The 15,929-nt window shown below is 39.3% G+C and overlaps 1 protein-coding gene across 1 annotated transcript in view; it reads left to right on the top strand.

Moving 5' to 3' along the window:
- Positions 1-15,929, top strand: part of LOC113051812 (A disintegrin and metalloproteinase with thrombospondin motifs 7-like) — a 91,990-nt gene that overhangs the window by 67,725 nt on the left and 8,336 nt on the right. The window contains exons 17-23 of the mRNA XM_026215919.1: positions 282-408; positions 537-750; positions 4,181-5,899; positions 6,364-6,516; positions 6,607-6,780; positions 8,109-8,255; positions 9,480-9,642. Coding sequence (XP_026071704.1) covers positions 282-408; positions 537-750; positions 4,181-5,899; positions 6,364-6,516; positions 6,607-6,780; positions 8,109-8,255; positions 9,480-9,642 — 2,697 coding nt within the window. The remainder of the gene's footprint in view (positions 1-281; positions 409-536; positions 751-4,180; positions 5,900-6,363; positions 6,517-6,606; positions 6,781-8,108; positions 8,256-9,479; positions 9,643-15,929) is intronic.

Genomic DNA, 15,929 nt, shown 5'->3' with positions numbered 1-15,929 from the left:
CTTTCTTTCATGGAAATTGAATGAATGGAAAAACTTTGGACTAAATTGTATGGAAATGTAAATACATTTCATTCATTTATTTATTTGACATTTATTGTGTGTAGTATACATATTTATATCTTTTTTTTTTGTGTCTTTTGCTTATGAAGAAGGACAGGCTGTGGTATAGTTGTCAGCTATCTCTTTGTTTAATTGCCTGAAAATTGCCAGATGCTGAATGCATACTTGTGTGCACTGGTTTTTGTAAACAGCTGTTCTTCATTTTTTTTTTCTTTTTTTAGGTGTAAAGAGGCAAGTTGTGCATTGCGTGGAGAGAACATCTGGAATTGTTGAGGAACATTACTGTGATCCATCAACTAGGCCAGATGACAAGCAGACTAACTGCAATAAGGGGGCATGTCCTGCCATGTGAGTTTTACTGCTGGACAGTCATATACTTTACACACCCTTCAGCAGCAGTCCACTAGTTGACTTTTAAAGGCAATCATCAGAGCAGTAAATGTGCAGTATATTCCTGTGATGTTTTGTGTCATCAGATGGTGGGTTGGAGAGTGGCAAAAGTGCTCATCTAGCTGTGGGGACATTGGGCTTAGCAAGAGAACAGTGCTGTGTATTCGGAGCCTAGGGCTGGATGAGCAACGAGCGCTTCAACCGGCTGAGTGTTATCACTTGCCTAAGCCTGAGTCAATTGTCCATTGCAACACACATGTGTCCTGTCCTGCTGACTGGACCACTGGAAGCTGGTCAGAGGTGAGAATATGTGATGAATATATATAATTATGATTCATATAGTTCATAATGCATACAGACTGATCTGTGAAGAAAGGTTTTACTGAGATTGTCTGTGCAGCCTTAGCATTTAAGCAGCACTAACAGAACATACCATAATATTAATATGGTCCATGAATATGATAATCCTTCAGTTCCATTGTATATATCATTGTACCATGTTATTATCTGCTACTGTACACTGAAAAATTTAAAATGACGGTTTCTGGTTTGAATACCTCATAGATAAGAAAAAAATATTTGAATATAGTGTTGATGTGCAGAACACTGCAGAAATTATTCTGGTTTTTTTTTCATCCTGTTTGTATTTTTCTTTGCATATCACAACACAAACATTGTAGACATTATAAAGATGTATTTATCTATAGTAAGTAAATTTGGGCGAACACTGGGTCTCATTCACTAATAATTGCGTACAATTTTTTTATTCATACGCACATTTGAACTTCTCACGAGAACTTTCCACCTAATTCACAAAATGTGCGTACGCACATGAGCTTGTTCTTAAACTCGTTCTTCTGTTAGTGAATTTGGAGTCTTCTAAATGAGCGCCCGCGTGCACGAGGTTAGTAATTAGCATAATTCACGCCCAAACTAGCTCCATATAAGGGCTTTCCACAACGAGGCACTTGTACAGAGAAAGACAATTATGGTACCGAAACAAAAGACAAAGAAAAATAACTTTAACAATAATGAACGTGAGGTTTTGCTGTCGGAGGTGGAAGCCAGGAAAAATTTGTTATTTAAAAGTGTATCCACTGGCATAATGGGCACAGGTAAAAAAGAAGCATGGGTTATAACTAGTGCTGTCAATCGATTAAAAAAAATTAACTAATTAATCGCACAATTTTTTTAAATTAATCGCGATTAATCGCAATTAAAAGACTGAAACTTTTTGGATATGTAAATGTAAAATGTAAACTCAAGACAAAGAAACTATTTAAATTCAAAATATGATTGTTTATTGGAATTTTTGTTTAACTTGTAACACAGATTTTCTCATGTAAACAACATACCTGCAATAAACCATCAATATCCTCCAAATTAACTGTTGGCTTGAAAGCCATATTTATTACAGAAAGAAAAACACAGGCATGTAAGTACCATTTGAATTTCAAAACAATCAATGCCAATAAAAAACAAAAATGATTTCCATGTTGAATTCTAAGTGGACTGCAAAAGAATTCCAAAGTATAGTCATTGCCAGTGCTTTAAGTGGGCCAGTACGCACTGGTACTGAGTACCGCCACTTCCAAATATAGCTCTTGAGCGTACCGCCACCTCTCCGTGCGCCCAGAACGTGCTTGTAGCGTACCGGTACGCTCATTTGGACATCTGTTTTAATAGAGGTTTTAATCTTTTACCTGCACTGCCGATTTTCAGAGCGCCCTTCACAATGCAAGCTTCCTAATTCATCCCACCCAGAGCAGAAACTACATTACCCATTCACCCTTAAGTTATACAAGTGAATAGCGCATGTGTCGCTTTTCCCACTGTTAAGTGTCAACAACTCAACGTGGCCGGAGAAGGTGTGTGAAACTCGTTGTGAGTTATACTAAAGCAAAATCTTGAGTATTTATTGTCTGATAAACATTAAAAACTGTCTGCGGAGGTTGAGTCGTCCTGCCGCCCCCGCTGGCTGTTCATTGGCTGCAGCATCTTTTTTCTAAGTTCTAAAAAAATACCGTAGACGGCAAGGCACAAATTTAGATATTCATTTATGTAATTAATCTATAGCCTATGCACAAAGACAATATGATCTTTTTGTCCCCTTTTTGTTTTAAAGCTTGATGAAGAGAGAGAGCGCAAGTTGCTTCAGCTGCGAGGAGGACAGTGATGCACGCGCACAGGAGTGATTGACAGTTCGCGGCACTGTGTACAAAAAAATACTCGCTACACAATTATTTCGTTATTTTCGTTTAAGCTTATTAACGTTAGCGTTACAGAAAGGTCTGATTTACGCACTGTTAGAGTCATTGTTTTTTTTTTTTTTAAACAAAGACATTTGAGTTCATGATTTTAATGTTGCTGTTTCTTGTGGCAGACTAAATGAAGAGTAATGTTTCTTGTGGCAGACTGAAGAGTAATCCGGCAGAGTTTTATACTGAAACTTTCCGTCTAAAAGTCCTTCCTTGGTCTTATCCATATTTCTTTGCACGTTGAACACACATAGGCCACAACTGGAAATAAAAAAAAAACTGCATCCGCGTTAATTGCGTTATTTTTTTTTAACGCGTTAAATATTTCAAATTAATCGAATGCGTTAACGCGCTAATTTTGACAGCACTAGTTATAACACAGGCTTGGAGATAAGGTGGTATAGGGTGAGAGCGGTTGGTGATGTGGCTTAGGTGTGGTTCCAGTGAATTGCATAAATCAATGAGGACTTCTCTGGGCAGCCTAAAGCGACTGAACAGCCATTCGTCACTCTCAGCGAACATATCTGTGCGCTCTCTAAAGACGCGCTATCTCCTTAGAGCACGCGCCGCGATATCTTTAAGCAGTACCAAGTGTTCCAATGCCTCTAAACACAAGATGAGACACATTAATCACCGTTTATATAAGGATAGATCAGGTGATTGTTGTTTGGACCTCTAAAATATAAATATATATTGTTGTACATGATAATTGCGTACGTGTGGTATAAGTTGTTCTTGAATCTTTTCGTACATTTAGAATAAATTTTAGTACGAAAGTTTTTGATGAATCATGATTTATTCGTGAAAACGTCCGTACGCACATTTCACGCAAAGATCTGTGCCTACGCATATTTAGTGAATGTTTTAGTTTTAGTTTCATCTGAAATGAATATTCTACTTTCATATTATAGACAGTTTAGCTTTTGTTTATGGTGAAATTAAATGGTAAAAAGCCAATATATAGATCAACTTTAAGTAACATTTTGGCTTATGTCTAAGGGAATGTATTGGTAATATATGGTATGGTCTTAATATTAAATCATTTCTGTATTAATGTTTTTTGTCTTTCAGAGAATTAAATACTTTAGATTAATATTAAACCAAATGTAATGTTTTAATGAAACCATAAATATAATTTAACGGTGGAAAGAAGGCTTTAACAATTTATTTATTTTTTTAGCTTGTATCTTTTTTTCAACATATATGCTATTGTACCACTATAGTACAATATTTGAAAAGAGAAAACATTCAACTCCACATTCATCTAATGCTGTCAATACTGCAAACAATATACACAATGATTATTCCTTGCTTTCTCATAAGAGAAACATCTGATTTTGTTTTATGGGACAACAATATACAAAACTGTTTTGTATAACTCATTGCTATACAAAACTGTCTCATTTTATTTTTAAATCATTGTGAGACAATTCTCTGACTTTGACAGCTCTTATGCACTGCTTCTTCCACAGTGTTCAGTGAGCTGTGGAGCTGGTTTCCAGACACGTGACGTGACCTGCAGCTGGAATACTGGTGTGGACTGTGATCCGAAAGCCAAGCCTAATTCAACTATGCCATGCTATCTTCAGGACTGCCCCATAAACTTAGATACATTTGGCAACAACTGGTCAGGAAGTGGAGCATCCAGCAAAGAAGTTTTCAATGAGATAGAAGTTATAGCCCACTTCAGTACTACTAGAAATCAGCCCAGGGGCAATGCTGACCCCAATGACATTATAGAAGACAACTTCCAACATTATAGTCATGTTGAAAAGTCCACTGACAATTCTATTGTGAAAAATCTACGAGTTGATGATTTTTATTATGACTATAATTTTATAAGGTTCCATGAGGATCTGTCGTATGACCTTGATAAAGCTGAAAATGATATGTTTGATAACTCAGGAATAAAACATGGAGACATTTCTCCGACAGAGGCAGATGTCCCTATAACTACCTCATCACCATCCACCATTGCGGACCAACACAGTCCCACCACTATGCGCTCTGACAGCATTACAAACAAGGGTACTGAAGGTCATGAACTTCAAAAGAAAGATGTACTCGACGAAAATAATAATGAGCTATTTGCTGAGGGCTATTTCCTCCCTGTTATTACAACAACTGAACCATCCTCTGCAACTACCAAGTTATTTAGCACAAGGAAGGACATTGATATTGGCTTAAGTCAGGACACCAGTGTTACAAGAAACCCGTCATTAACTTTAGATGTGTTCACTCAAAACAAGGAGAAATTATCTTATGAAATTTTTCCAAACTTCTTTTTAACTCCTGAACCACATATACATTTGAACAGAAATTCAAATAACCATGACCATTACAAAGGCAATCAAAAAGACAAAACTGAAACGCCAATAACTGAAGATGAGAATGAAGAGGATTTTGGTGAAGGTGATCCTGGAAGTGAAAGTGAACCACACCATGGCACTCTAAATTATAAACCTCATTTAGATTATGTGTTTCAGTTTGAAACATATAAGAACAGACATGTTCATATTCCCACTACTCCATTACAATGGAGTACGGCCTCACCAGCAGTCACACAGAGTGCAACTTCTCACCCGTTGGAGCTTCTCAGCAGTGCTACAAGTCATGACTTTGGAAAATATCAAGTTTTGACCGAACCAGCAATTTACACTAAGGCTAGTGAACCATGGCTTACTGTAAGGGAGTTCACTACAACCTCAGATAGCATTTCACAAGAGTATGTTCCTTCTCCAACTTCCTCTGTCCCAATCAAACATTACAGTAGCATGACCTCAACAGCTGGAATAATAGCTCTACCTCCTACAGAAATGGACAATGATTTTGAGCCCCCACTCTTCACTCCAACTAAGATTCCGGACACTACAACTGCAGCAAAGACTCAAAGTTGGTATTCTAGAGCCATTACACCAACAAAGACTAATGGGCCTAGAATAGAACCTTGGGGAACTCCGGTCCCCTTGCCTCACTGGACAAATATTGACAACAATAAGATTGTTGTTGCACAAAAGCTGAGACCTGCTAGGGTGAATCACACTCTCTCTACTCTTACTGATCAGCCATCTCAGGGCACTAGCATTGAGGATTCAGTGCATTCTAACCCTCTGATGCCTACTGCGCTGGTCATGCCTTCCATTTCCCCATCAGCCTCCCCTGCACACTGGGAAAAAGGCAACTGGAGTGCTGTGAGTAGTTAATTATGCATTCCTCTCATTCACTAGATATGAAACCAGCATGGGCTGAGAAACCGCAGTCGGCCCCAATGATAAAAGTCCTTGAATTATAATGACACCAAAGCATCAGATTTGAACAAACACATAACTTTAACTTTCAGGTAATGAAATTTGTTTCATGTTATTCTAGCAACATAAATGGATATGAGGGATCACATGGCACAACTATCTGACCTTAAATCTGACTGTGTATGCATGTGCACACATACACAAGATTTCATAAAATGGTAAATGTTATGTTTACAAGAATGTTGTTGAAACTCATAACCTCTAACTTTCAACCTAACTCTAAAATTTGAATAGTTAGAGAGATTCTCCAGGAACATGTCCTACTTGGATAAATCACTTTAAGCACTTTATGCATACATATTTGAATGTAAACAGTGCTTTATACTGCAAATGATTTTGTATGATAGTGCTCAACAAGTTGTGGGCTTGGTGCCATCTGGAGGTCAGTCTCCTGCAGCACTGGTGATGAATATGACTGTGACTTACCTACTAGGCCAGTGCCAGCGCGTCGCTGCTACCTTCGACCCTGCTCCGCATGGAAAATTGGAGACTGGAGTAAAGTAAGTGTGCATATATGTAGCTAAACATATTCTTTTTCAATGAATAAAAAAAACTATGGAAGTTGCTACTCCTGATATATCATTTGGCAGTGTTCGAAGAATTGTGGTGTAGGAGTGAAGGTCCGAGAGATTCTGTGTTATGATACACGAGATCAGAGGTTACTGCGGCCATTTCATTGCCAGGCCACCTACCCCAGACCTCCTGTCAGAATTCCCTGCAACATCCACAACTGTTTAGAGTGGTATACATCCTCTTGGGGGCAGGTAAGTAATTAAAAAATTTAGGGGCTGGTTAATTGATGTTTTATGCAAATGACATGTTGTTTGTCTCAAATCCTCCAAAGTCAGTGCTATGTTTGTTGAAGATTATCAATTAATTTTCTAAGCTTTCTGGTTATAAAGTTAACTTGTCAAAGTCTGAAGCCCACTCCTTTTCAGTGGCCCAAACAAGGTATAAGATACCTTGGTTTTTTTTCCTCAGAAACATTTAGTAAGAGTGAATTTTGAACCGTTACTACTGCATTTTTTTTAAACCAATGTAGGGAGTTAGTCATCACTAAATGTGTCTCTTTGTGGTAATGTGAATGTTTTTAAAATGAACTGCCTTCGAAAATTTATGATTTACATCAGTCAATCCCAGTAGAGATTCCTCTGCAATATTTAAAAAAGTTTGATAAGTTAACCAAAGTCATTTCTTTGGAATAATACGTGCCCATGGTTTGCTTATGAATAAGTTGCAACAGCCAGTTGACAATTGGGGCCCTTCAAACTTTTGTTGTATTATTATGCCTTCAGCCTGAGACATTTGGCTCATTGGTACCTCCCATCCAAGAGGGCCCTACCTTGGTTTAATGTTGAACAAGCTATCTTACCTCCCCTTCCAATAATACAATGCCTGTCCAGTAAACCACCTAAAAAGTGCAGAATCTCCAATCAATCTGGAAGAGAATGGCAAAAACATTTAAGTTTAACACCTACTTGAACACAGCCTCAAGTATTTTGTTGAATCCTAAATTGTGTATCTGAAATTAAACTTTTCTCTGGAAGGAATGGATAGAGAAGGGTAGTTTGAAGTTTGGGGATGTTTATAACAATTGACACTTTGAAATTGTCCAACCAATTAACCCAAACCTTTGGCCTTAATAAAATGCTTTTTTTTGGGATATATTTACAGTTTAGACATCTATTATGTGGGATTTTTAGGACAAGTTGCCGAGCTACAGAAGAGGATATCTCCTCTTAGTAAATAATTTATTGTGCTTTATTTTTCTTTTCATTTTAAGTTTATTTCATTTGTGTTTATTGGATCTAGTGTATGATAGCAATCTACATATAATTGTACCTTACACATTGTTTGGGTAGGGAAAAGGGTTAAAAAATATTTAAGTATTTGTTATTTGAATGTATTGTTTGCCCATTGAAGAAAATAAAAAGTATGAATCATTAAAAAATATATATAATAATAATAAAAATAGAAATAATAACAATTCAGAGGCTGGTTTTCACTCTTCCCTCCTCAGCTCTTTGTGTCTGTTTCTTGATTTTCACGCTAGTCTCTTCATCTCTGTGTCTAACACCTTATATGCCCACAGTGTTCAGAGCTGTGTGGAGGTGGGAAGCAGCAGAGGCTGGTCACCTGCCCTGAAACTGAGAAATGTGATGAGGACCTACAGCCCACAAACATCCAGGCGTGCAATGTGCATCCATGCAACCAGTGGATTACCGGATCCTGGGGTCAGGTGAGAGACACATTCAGTTTGAAGTATTTTAAGTCAGCCAGTTTGACGGTGTGTCTCTGCACTAGATACAAATCCATCTGTTTAAAAGTGTGAACAAAATAAACATTGTCTTTCATCCTTTTTTCTGGTGAATAATAAAACTATTTTATTGGGAAAAACCACCGAAAATGTTCTTTTCACTTCCACTGCTGTGTTGCTTAAAGAGTTAAACTTTTCGTTAATCTGAATAGAAATTTTGTAAGTACACCTACATAGTTTTTACCTTTATGCTTTACAATTACAGAACAAATAAATAAATAAAAATGAGAGGATAGTTACAACTAATTGAAGTAGTCCATATAATCAGTGTCACTGGAATACTTTGTGTGAAAAACAGACTGTAATTTAAGTAAAATTTCACCCTGCCCTATTCAAACCTGGCTCATACACAAGAACATCTGTTTGGTTTTATAAGAGCAGCACAATGAGAGAAATCTGCACCATAAAACTGGAAGGTGGTAGAGAATAAGAAACTGCAGACAAACTCCATTCCTTCTCATGATGTGAATGTATAAACGTGAACAAAGTGAATATTTTGTGGTAATTTCTGAAAACAATTTATGAGATTGTACAACATATTATAACGTTTTTTTTTTTTTATAATTCATTATGCATTCATGATAATGCCTCAAGAATACCCTTATAATGTATTATTAATACAGGCTTCATATGTGAAAACTTAAATCTGACTGACAAAATAGTCCGATTCAGGTTCAAAACACCTTTACGTCATATGAACATGCATGTTTATGTCTTTCAAACTGGGCAGTGGAGCTGAGCTTTCTTTCTTTTTTTTTTTTTTGTGTCACCAAGGCAAAAATTACAACTCATGGTAACTCCGGTGACATTATCACTGTGGCTTTCTCTGGTTCTGAACATTGCAACCATGCACTACAAGTTTTGCTTGGAAGACATGCAATGGACTGCAATATTTAGGGATTCATTCTGATTAATGATATGAAGTGCATGTCATCATATCTACTAAACATTGAAAAAATACTATGATAAAATAAATAGATTAAAAAAAATGTAGGATATGATTCCTTTAAAGACAGTAATCAGTTGTCATGGGTTCTTGCGCAGAGCTGTCTGATGGAAGATAATTAAAGGGCAGTTGGCCCAGAATGAATGAATTGGAGAAACTGTAATGGGTGTTTTAAATGCTTGTCTATTGTTTGTTGACAGTGCTCAGTATCCTGTGGAGGAGGTGTTCAGCACAGACTGGTCAAATGTGTCAACACTGAGGCTGAGCTCGAGGATGAAACTGGGCATGTAGATTGTGATCATGAACCTCGACCGAAGAACACAAAGAAGTGTAACATTCATGACTGTGACAGCACCCCCTTTGGTGAGTGGTGCTTTGTGAGACCGTGGATTCACATGAATTGAGATTCCCTTTTAAACTGACCTTGAAATGACGTAGAATTCAAATGGGAATTTAAGGTAGTAGAATTAAAGTTAAATTAAAATGTGAAGAACTTCAGGGTGCAATTGTCTTTTTTTTTTTTCAATTACTTAAATGAGCTGATATTTTAGCATTTGTTATTTGATATTAATAAGAATGTTTAAAGTGGAAGTTAAATAAGAAAATTTCTGTGTGTAAAATCTGTGTGGACCAGACAGAATTGGAGAAGTAAAAACTTTTGAATAATGACATTTGTTGAAAATGCCACAGAGCCACAGTGTTTCCAGTCTTTGAGGAAAGAAGCAATGTTTTTTTACATTACACTTCATCCTTGAGCTGCCATAGCCAAAAGGGTTTTTTTTTCTTCTGCTATGACTTGGACAAATCTGTACACTTAGTATGCTCTGGTAAATATGGTGTGCGTTATTAGAACTGCAGTTACCTGGCAGCATGAATACTAATGACATTTTTAGGTTTAAAGAAATTGGCTTCCATTTCTAAGCAATCATACTGAGAGAGGGAGAAAAATCCACTTTTCTTTGGGTTTGCTATTGAAAGCTCCATAAAGTGCAGCACATTTAGATTGGTTTGGTTGCTAAGGACTGTGCCATTTACGGACCCCTGAATCTTCCTTCATTGTTGCTCTTTTGTCATGGGTCACTGGGGAGAGAAGAAACCTGTGTGCGCAGTCCAACCAGACAGTGATTATTCTGATATATAAAGTGAACAACACATACAGATTTCACCTGAAACAAGAGTTTCACATGGACCAGAGTTGCATTCTAAGGCAAATAAGATGATAAAAAAAAAAACTTAAAGAATCTTAGCTCTAAAGTCAAAATTAAAAAATGGCATTTGAGCAAAGAGAACTGACTTTAAACCTTCAAATATTGAGTTTTTAGTCAAACTTACAAGAATCTTATATTATTCAAATATTGTCCTTTACTCGAAGCTCACAGATTGCAGTTATCACCAAACTGGACAATTTCAAGCAAGAAAATGCCTCCTCCCTTAACCTTTACTCCTTCATATTCCTGGGAAGAATTCCCCTCAAACACAGCTCACCTGGCTCAAAGCCTTTAATTACCATCAACATCACTTTGAAATGTACCGCCAGGCCTGTCGTGTTAGTTCAAAGAAAATTGCTTTAGTTCAGTGTGCCAATTAAAATGTGATTCGTGATGAGCGGTCTAGTGGTGCATGTTTAATTTCTTACTTTTTAAAAGAAATTATCAAGGAAATCCACCCACTTTTGATTAGTTTTGGGAAAATGTTTGCTGATAATTATTTCACTTCAGTGGAACTAAAAAAGACTTCATGGTTATTAGCTGGGGTGCAATGACTTTATTTCTAAAAAATAATTATGTCATTATGTTATGTGAAATCATTTTCTAGATGAAAAAACTCAACTTGTGATATATTATTCATTTTAATCCATACAGACTTTTCAGAGTTTAAGGTGATGTTCCGTGCCAGATTTTGAATCTTGCAATTTATAGTGAGGAATTTCATAGTTTGTTCAGTTTTGAGGCAGTAACCTTTTCTAAGATGCTATTCTCTAGATGATGTCCTTTATTAACAGCACTTTGTTTCAGTTTGTTTGTTGATGTTGGAATTTGAATTAATCAGCTACTTGATTAACTGCCAAAAACCTGGTTCTTTTGGCTCAGATTTTCATAGTGTCAACTGGAAGGTCTCACAGTCTTTTGTGATACTAAGGGGAGGTTTCACTGATTTTCTATCCTGGGTGCCTTTAAGAATTACTTTCTTGGTGTGGACTTCCCCACTTTAGATTTATAAATCATGGCATCCCAAAGGGCTATTAATAGTATTGTTTTTTTGTTTTAGTTTTTTGCCTTAGATACTTATTTTGGTGAGGCACACTGCAGCTCAGAGCCCCTCACTCCTGACAGTGTTTTGGATGTTAAGAGAGGTCTTGCATAACTGTTTGGAATTAATTATGTTGGCATTGTCCAAATAGATCACAAGTGGATTTGCATGCAATTTCAACTAAAGCCAGCTGTTACCTACTTACAGCAGCAATAAAATGTGCGTAACAAGTTAACTCTGTGTTGCTGTACATCTTAAAGTATTGTGTTAACATACTGTATGTAGTAATCAGTATGGAAAACAAACCAGAGGTCTCAAAGGCTTAATTGAGTTTCCCAGTTTCCCCCCCCCCAAAACTTCTCAGCAAAAAAACAATAATAATAAATGAGACTATTGTTTTTGTCTTGAATATACAGCTCTAAAATTAATGTGGAATTCACTAGCTAGGACCACGCCACAAACCAGCTATGCAACTGGGGAAGAGTAGAAAGAGGATGAAGGGGTCAAGGGAATGGGATGATGGTCAGGTTGATCAGGGCATCTTGAATTGTTGGCTCAGGGTGGGGGTACCGTCTCTAGCGTATATTTAGGCCAGACAATGAGGACCCCCTGATACAACCTGATAGAAATAAAATGTGGGATAAGGTTGGCTGAATGGATGAGAAAGGGAGGGAAGGGTGAGTTCGAGAGAACGAGACTAGCAGAGCGGTATGAGGTGGCCCGGTATATATGGAGGTTTGGAAGTCAGGTGATTGTTTGAGGCGTGGCCCTGCTCCCGAACTTTAGTTAACCTCACTTAACTCCATTTCACTAGCTAGGACCACGCCACAAACCAGCTATGCAACTCGGGAAAAGTAGAAAGAGGATGAAGGGGTCGAGGGAATGGGATGATGGTCAGGTTGATCAGGGCATCTTGAATTGATGGCTCAGGGAGACTCAGGGTGGGGGTACCGTCTCTAGCGTATATTTAGGCCAGACAATGAGGACCCCCAAAGTTGGGAAGAGTTGAGATACGTGAGCTCAGTATGCCTTTTCGAAAGCCTTTAAATATGAATGTGATGGAAAGAGAGAAGCTGGGCAATCGCAGCCAGTGGTTATTCGAAGGAATAGTTGATCCCTCAAGTAGGTTTAAATGCACGTGGGGATCTGAGGAAGGAATAAGAGTGAGATGTTAAGTTGAAGATATACAGTGGGTCGGTTGATGGGAAGGAAGCTTTGAGACAGTTCCAGCCGGAGAGGTATCGTGAAGATCATGCTTGGAGCAAGGCGATTAAGAATGGCTTCTTGGGAAGCCTATTTGGTGTTTGGTCAGTGGTATGACCGGCGAGAGATGCATGTTTATTCCGGAGCCAAGTCTAACTTCCGGAATGGGAAACGAGACAAGAGTCGGTTTATGAGATTAAGGAGTCGTGGTATAGGAGTTGCTCGGAGGAGGAGTTGTTGTTGAGTAGATTAAGTTGGCCTATGCATGAATTGCATAACTGCCAAACATAATCGTCCCTAGTTTATGTTTCCAATTTCTACTGCATCATCTGAGCAGATGAGTAGAATCGGACTATTCAAACCCCCAAGGATGTTATATTATGACTATGGGACACATTTCATAATGCTGTTGATTGACTGTGAATTGTAGGAACTGACTTCCGGAGGCTGTTCAGAATCAACCGGGCAACCACCATATTAACTACTGAAGTCTACTTATGGTATTGCATCCGTATACAGCTCTTCTAGCTAGTGGCCTGTCGACTATGTCATGTTCTTGACAGGAGTGCGGAGGTGCTTTGCAAGTCAGTCTGCTGGTATCGTAGGGTTAGGAGAGCAGGAGTTTCTCACGTGGCTCCATCACGGAATGCACAGGTGTGGAGGCGCCTGTTGAAAAGAGGCGGCCCTGTCAGTGGCTGAAGAAAGGATGATGGGATGAAAGGATGACTTGAGTGGGGGAGGGGTTGAGGATGAGAGGGTATGGGAGGGGGAGGGGGTAGGGAAGGTAGCCGAATTATCGTTCCTCCTGAGGCGCTGCTGGTGGTGCTGTTGTATCTGAATGATCGTTTCGCCCGAGGCACTGCTGGCGGTGCTGTTGTAGCTGTATGATCATTCCACCTGAGGCGCTGATGGCGGTGCTGTTGTAGTTGTATGATCATTTCACCTGAGGCGCTGATGGCAGTGCTGATGTAGCTGTATGATCGTTTCACCTGAGGCGCTGCTGGTGGTGCTGTTGTTGCTGTATGATCGTTTCACCTGAGGTGCTGATGGCGGTGCTTATGTAGCTGTATGATTGTTTCACCTGAGGCGCTGCTGGTGGTGCTGTTGTAGCTGTATGATCATTTCACCTGAGGCGCTGCTGGTGGTGTTGTTGTAGCTGTATGATCATTTCACCTGAGGCGCTGATGGTGGTGCTGTTGTAGCTAAATGATCGTTTCACCTGAGGCGCTTCTGGTGGTGCTGTTGTTAACTGCAGGCTCGACCGCTGGGCACTGTAGAGGTGGTGCTGTTGTTAGTTGTGAGGTCATCCACCAGAGGTACCGCTGTGGTGGAGGAGGTGATGATAGCTGCAGATTTAATAATGCTATTTGGGCATAAGTAACAACATTATGACACGGTGCTTGTCAGATTAGTTAGATAATTAGAAACACAGGGCCATATTCCTGTAAACAGCTGAAGTTAGGGTGGAAAAAAGGATGTTGGGATGAAAGGATGTTTGTGAGGGGGGCGTGTTGCAAGATGCGGGGAGGGAGGGAGGTTGGGAGGTAGAGAATGAAAAGAAGATTTAAATAGAATTGGAGGTTGAAGGGAGACCGGCTGGTCTGCATGAGTGAAGACTAAAGAATACAGAAGATGTGTCACTCCTTTAGTTTTGGGTGGCGTGAGGGACGGTGAATGGGCATCTGGAATTTAGAAGTAGCTGGAGAAAATTATTAGAAAACATGGAGCCATTTTTCCAGCATATGAGGCTATATGTCATGGCAAAATCAGTTAATACATAAAATCAATCCGTGCACAAGTCTTTAATACATACGAGTCAAGGGGGGAACAATTTAGACTGTTCAATTTGACCAGCCTGCATGTCTTTGGGCTGTGAGCCGTATTGCTGTAATCAGCTGAAAGGAAGGGTATAGGAATGGATGTCGGGATGAAAGGATGTTTGTGAGAGGAGTTATAAATGAAATGTGAGCATAGAGAAGAGAGATCGGTTGAATGAGTGCAGGTGGAATTACATCTTGCCTGCCGCAAGGGGGCGCTGTGGTTTGATGCTGTGGTGGAGAATTCCAGTGACGTCACGTGTGACGGAGAGTAGAGTTGCCGGAAGTGCTGGGGGCTCAAAGTTTGTCATGACAGAAGTTTAATTGAACTAAATATAGTTGAAATAACTGTTTGTTATCTGCACGATTGAACTGGATACCTTGGATTTAAGAGCGTGTTGAAGGCGACCCGTGGTTCAGTTGTCCTCGGCTCTGGATTCTAGAAGACGTGCAATGAGAGCGCTGAGGAAGCGTGAGAGAGCGGCCGCGACGGGAGAGGGAATTCAGTTTCGGCGTTAAACGCGACAATGAAGATGGCGAATTCGGCCCGCGAATCTCACTGACGGAGAGCAAGGAGGTTGGGCTCAGAATCCGCCTGCGATGAGTCTGTGAGTGGGCGCTCGAGGCCCAGAATGTGGACGATCGAATGCGAACGCTCTGAAAGAGACTGTGATCAGAATGATGAGAGGTGATCATCGAGTGTCGTCAGTGGCGATGAATCAAACAGCGCGTTTGATTATAGCATATATAAATGAAAAAAAATATGATAATACTGTAGGTAATTAACCCACACACTTAAAGAGAATGCAATTTAAATCATTCATGCCATCAATCCTTCTTTTTGCACTTCTTCATCATTTTATTTATTCAATTATGATAATATGATAATACTGTAGGTAATTAACCCACACACTTAAAGAGAATGCAATTTAAATCATTCATGCCATCAATCCTTCTTTTTGCACTTCTTCATCATTTTATTTATTCAATTAAAGCAGGTGGGTGTGATTTAGGGTGTACTCACACTAGGCACGGTTGCCATGAACCGGGCCCAAGTACGATTGTCCCCCCTCCCCACTCCCCCTCTGGCCTGCACTCACATATAGGGTTTCAGCATTCGTGCCGGAGCATGCTTACGTCATTATGGTGCGACGGTTTCGGGATAAACAGGAAGAGCGGCGCTCTCTGAACACAATGGAGTGCATCGCTCTGTTTTCTTTGTGGATAATTTTGTGTTGTTTGGTCCACAGCCTGTTGTTAAACAGATGTGTCGCCTTAGTGGCGCGAAAATTTTCACGTAATCGTGCTGCTCGTATGAGGATGTTTGCAAGGTACCAGCTGAAGTGCAGCAAGGACTTTGCAGTTTTTAGTTTTTATGCG

This window comes from Carassius auratus, chromosome 32, assembly GCF_003368295.1.
Source record: "Carassius auratus strain Wakin chromosome 32, ASM336829v1, whole genome shotgun sequence".
Taxonomy (NCBI): domain Eukaryota; kingdom Metazoa; phylum Chordata; class Actinopteri; order Cypriniformes; family Cyprinidae; genus Carassius; species Carassius auratus.
The sequence above is the reverse complement of the archived record's forward strand: the minus strand, read 5'-3'. Positions and strand labels throughout refer to the sequence as shown.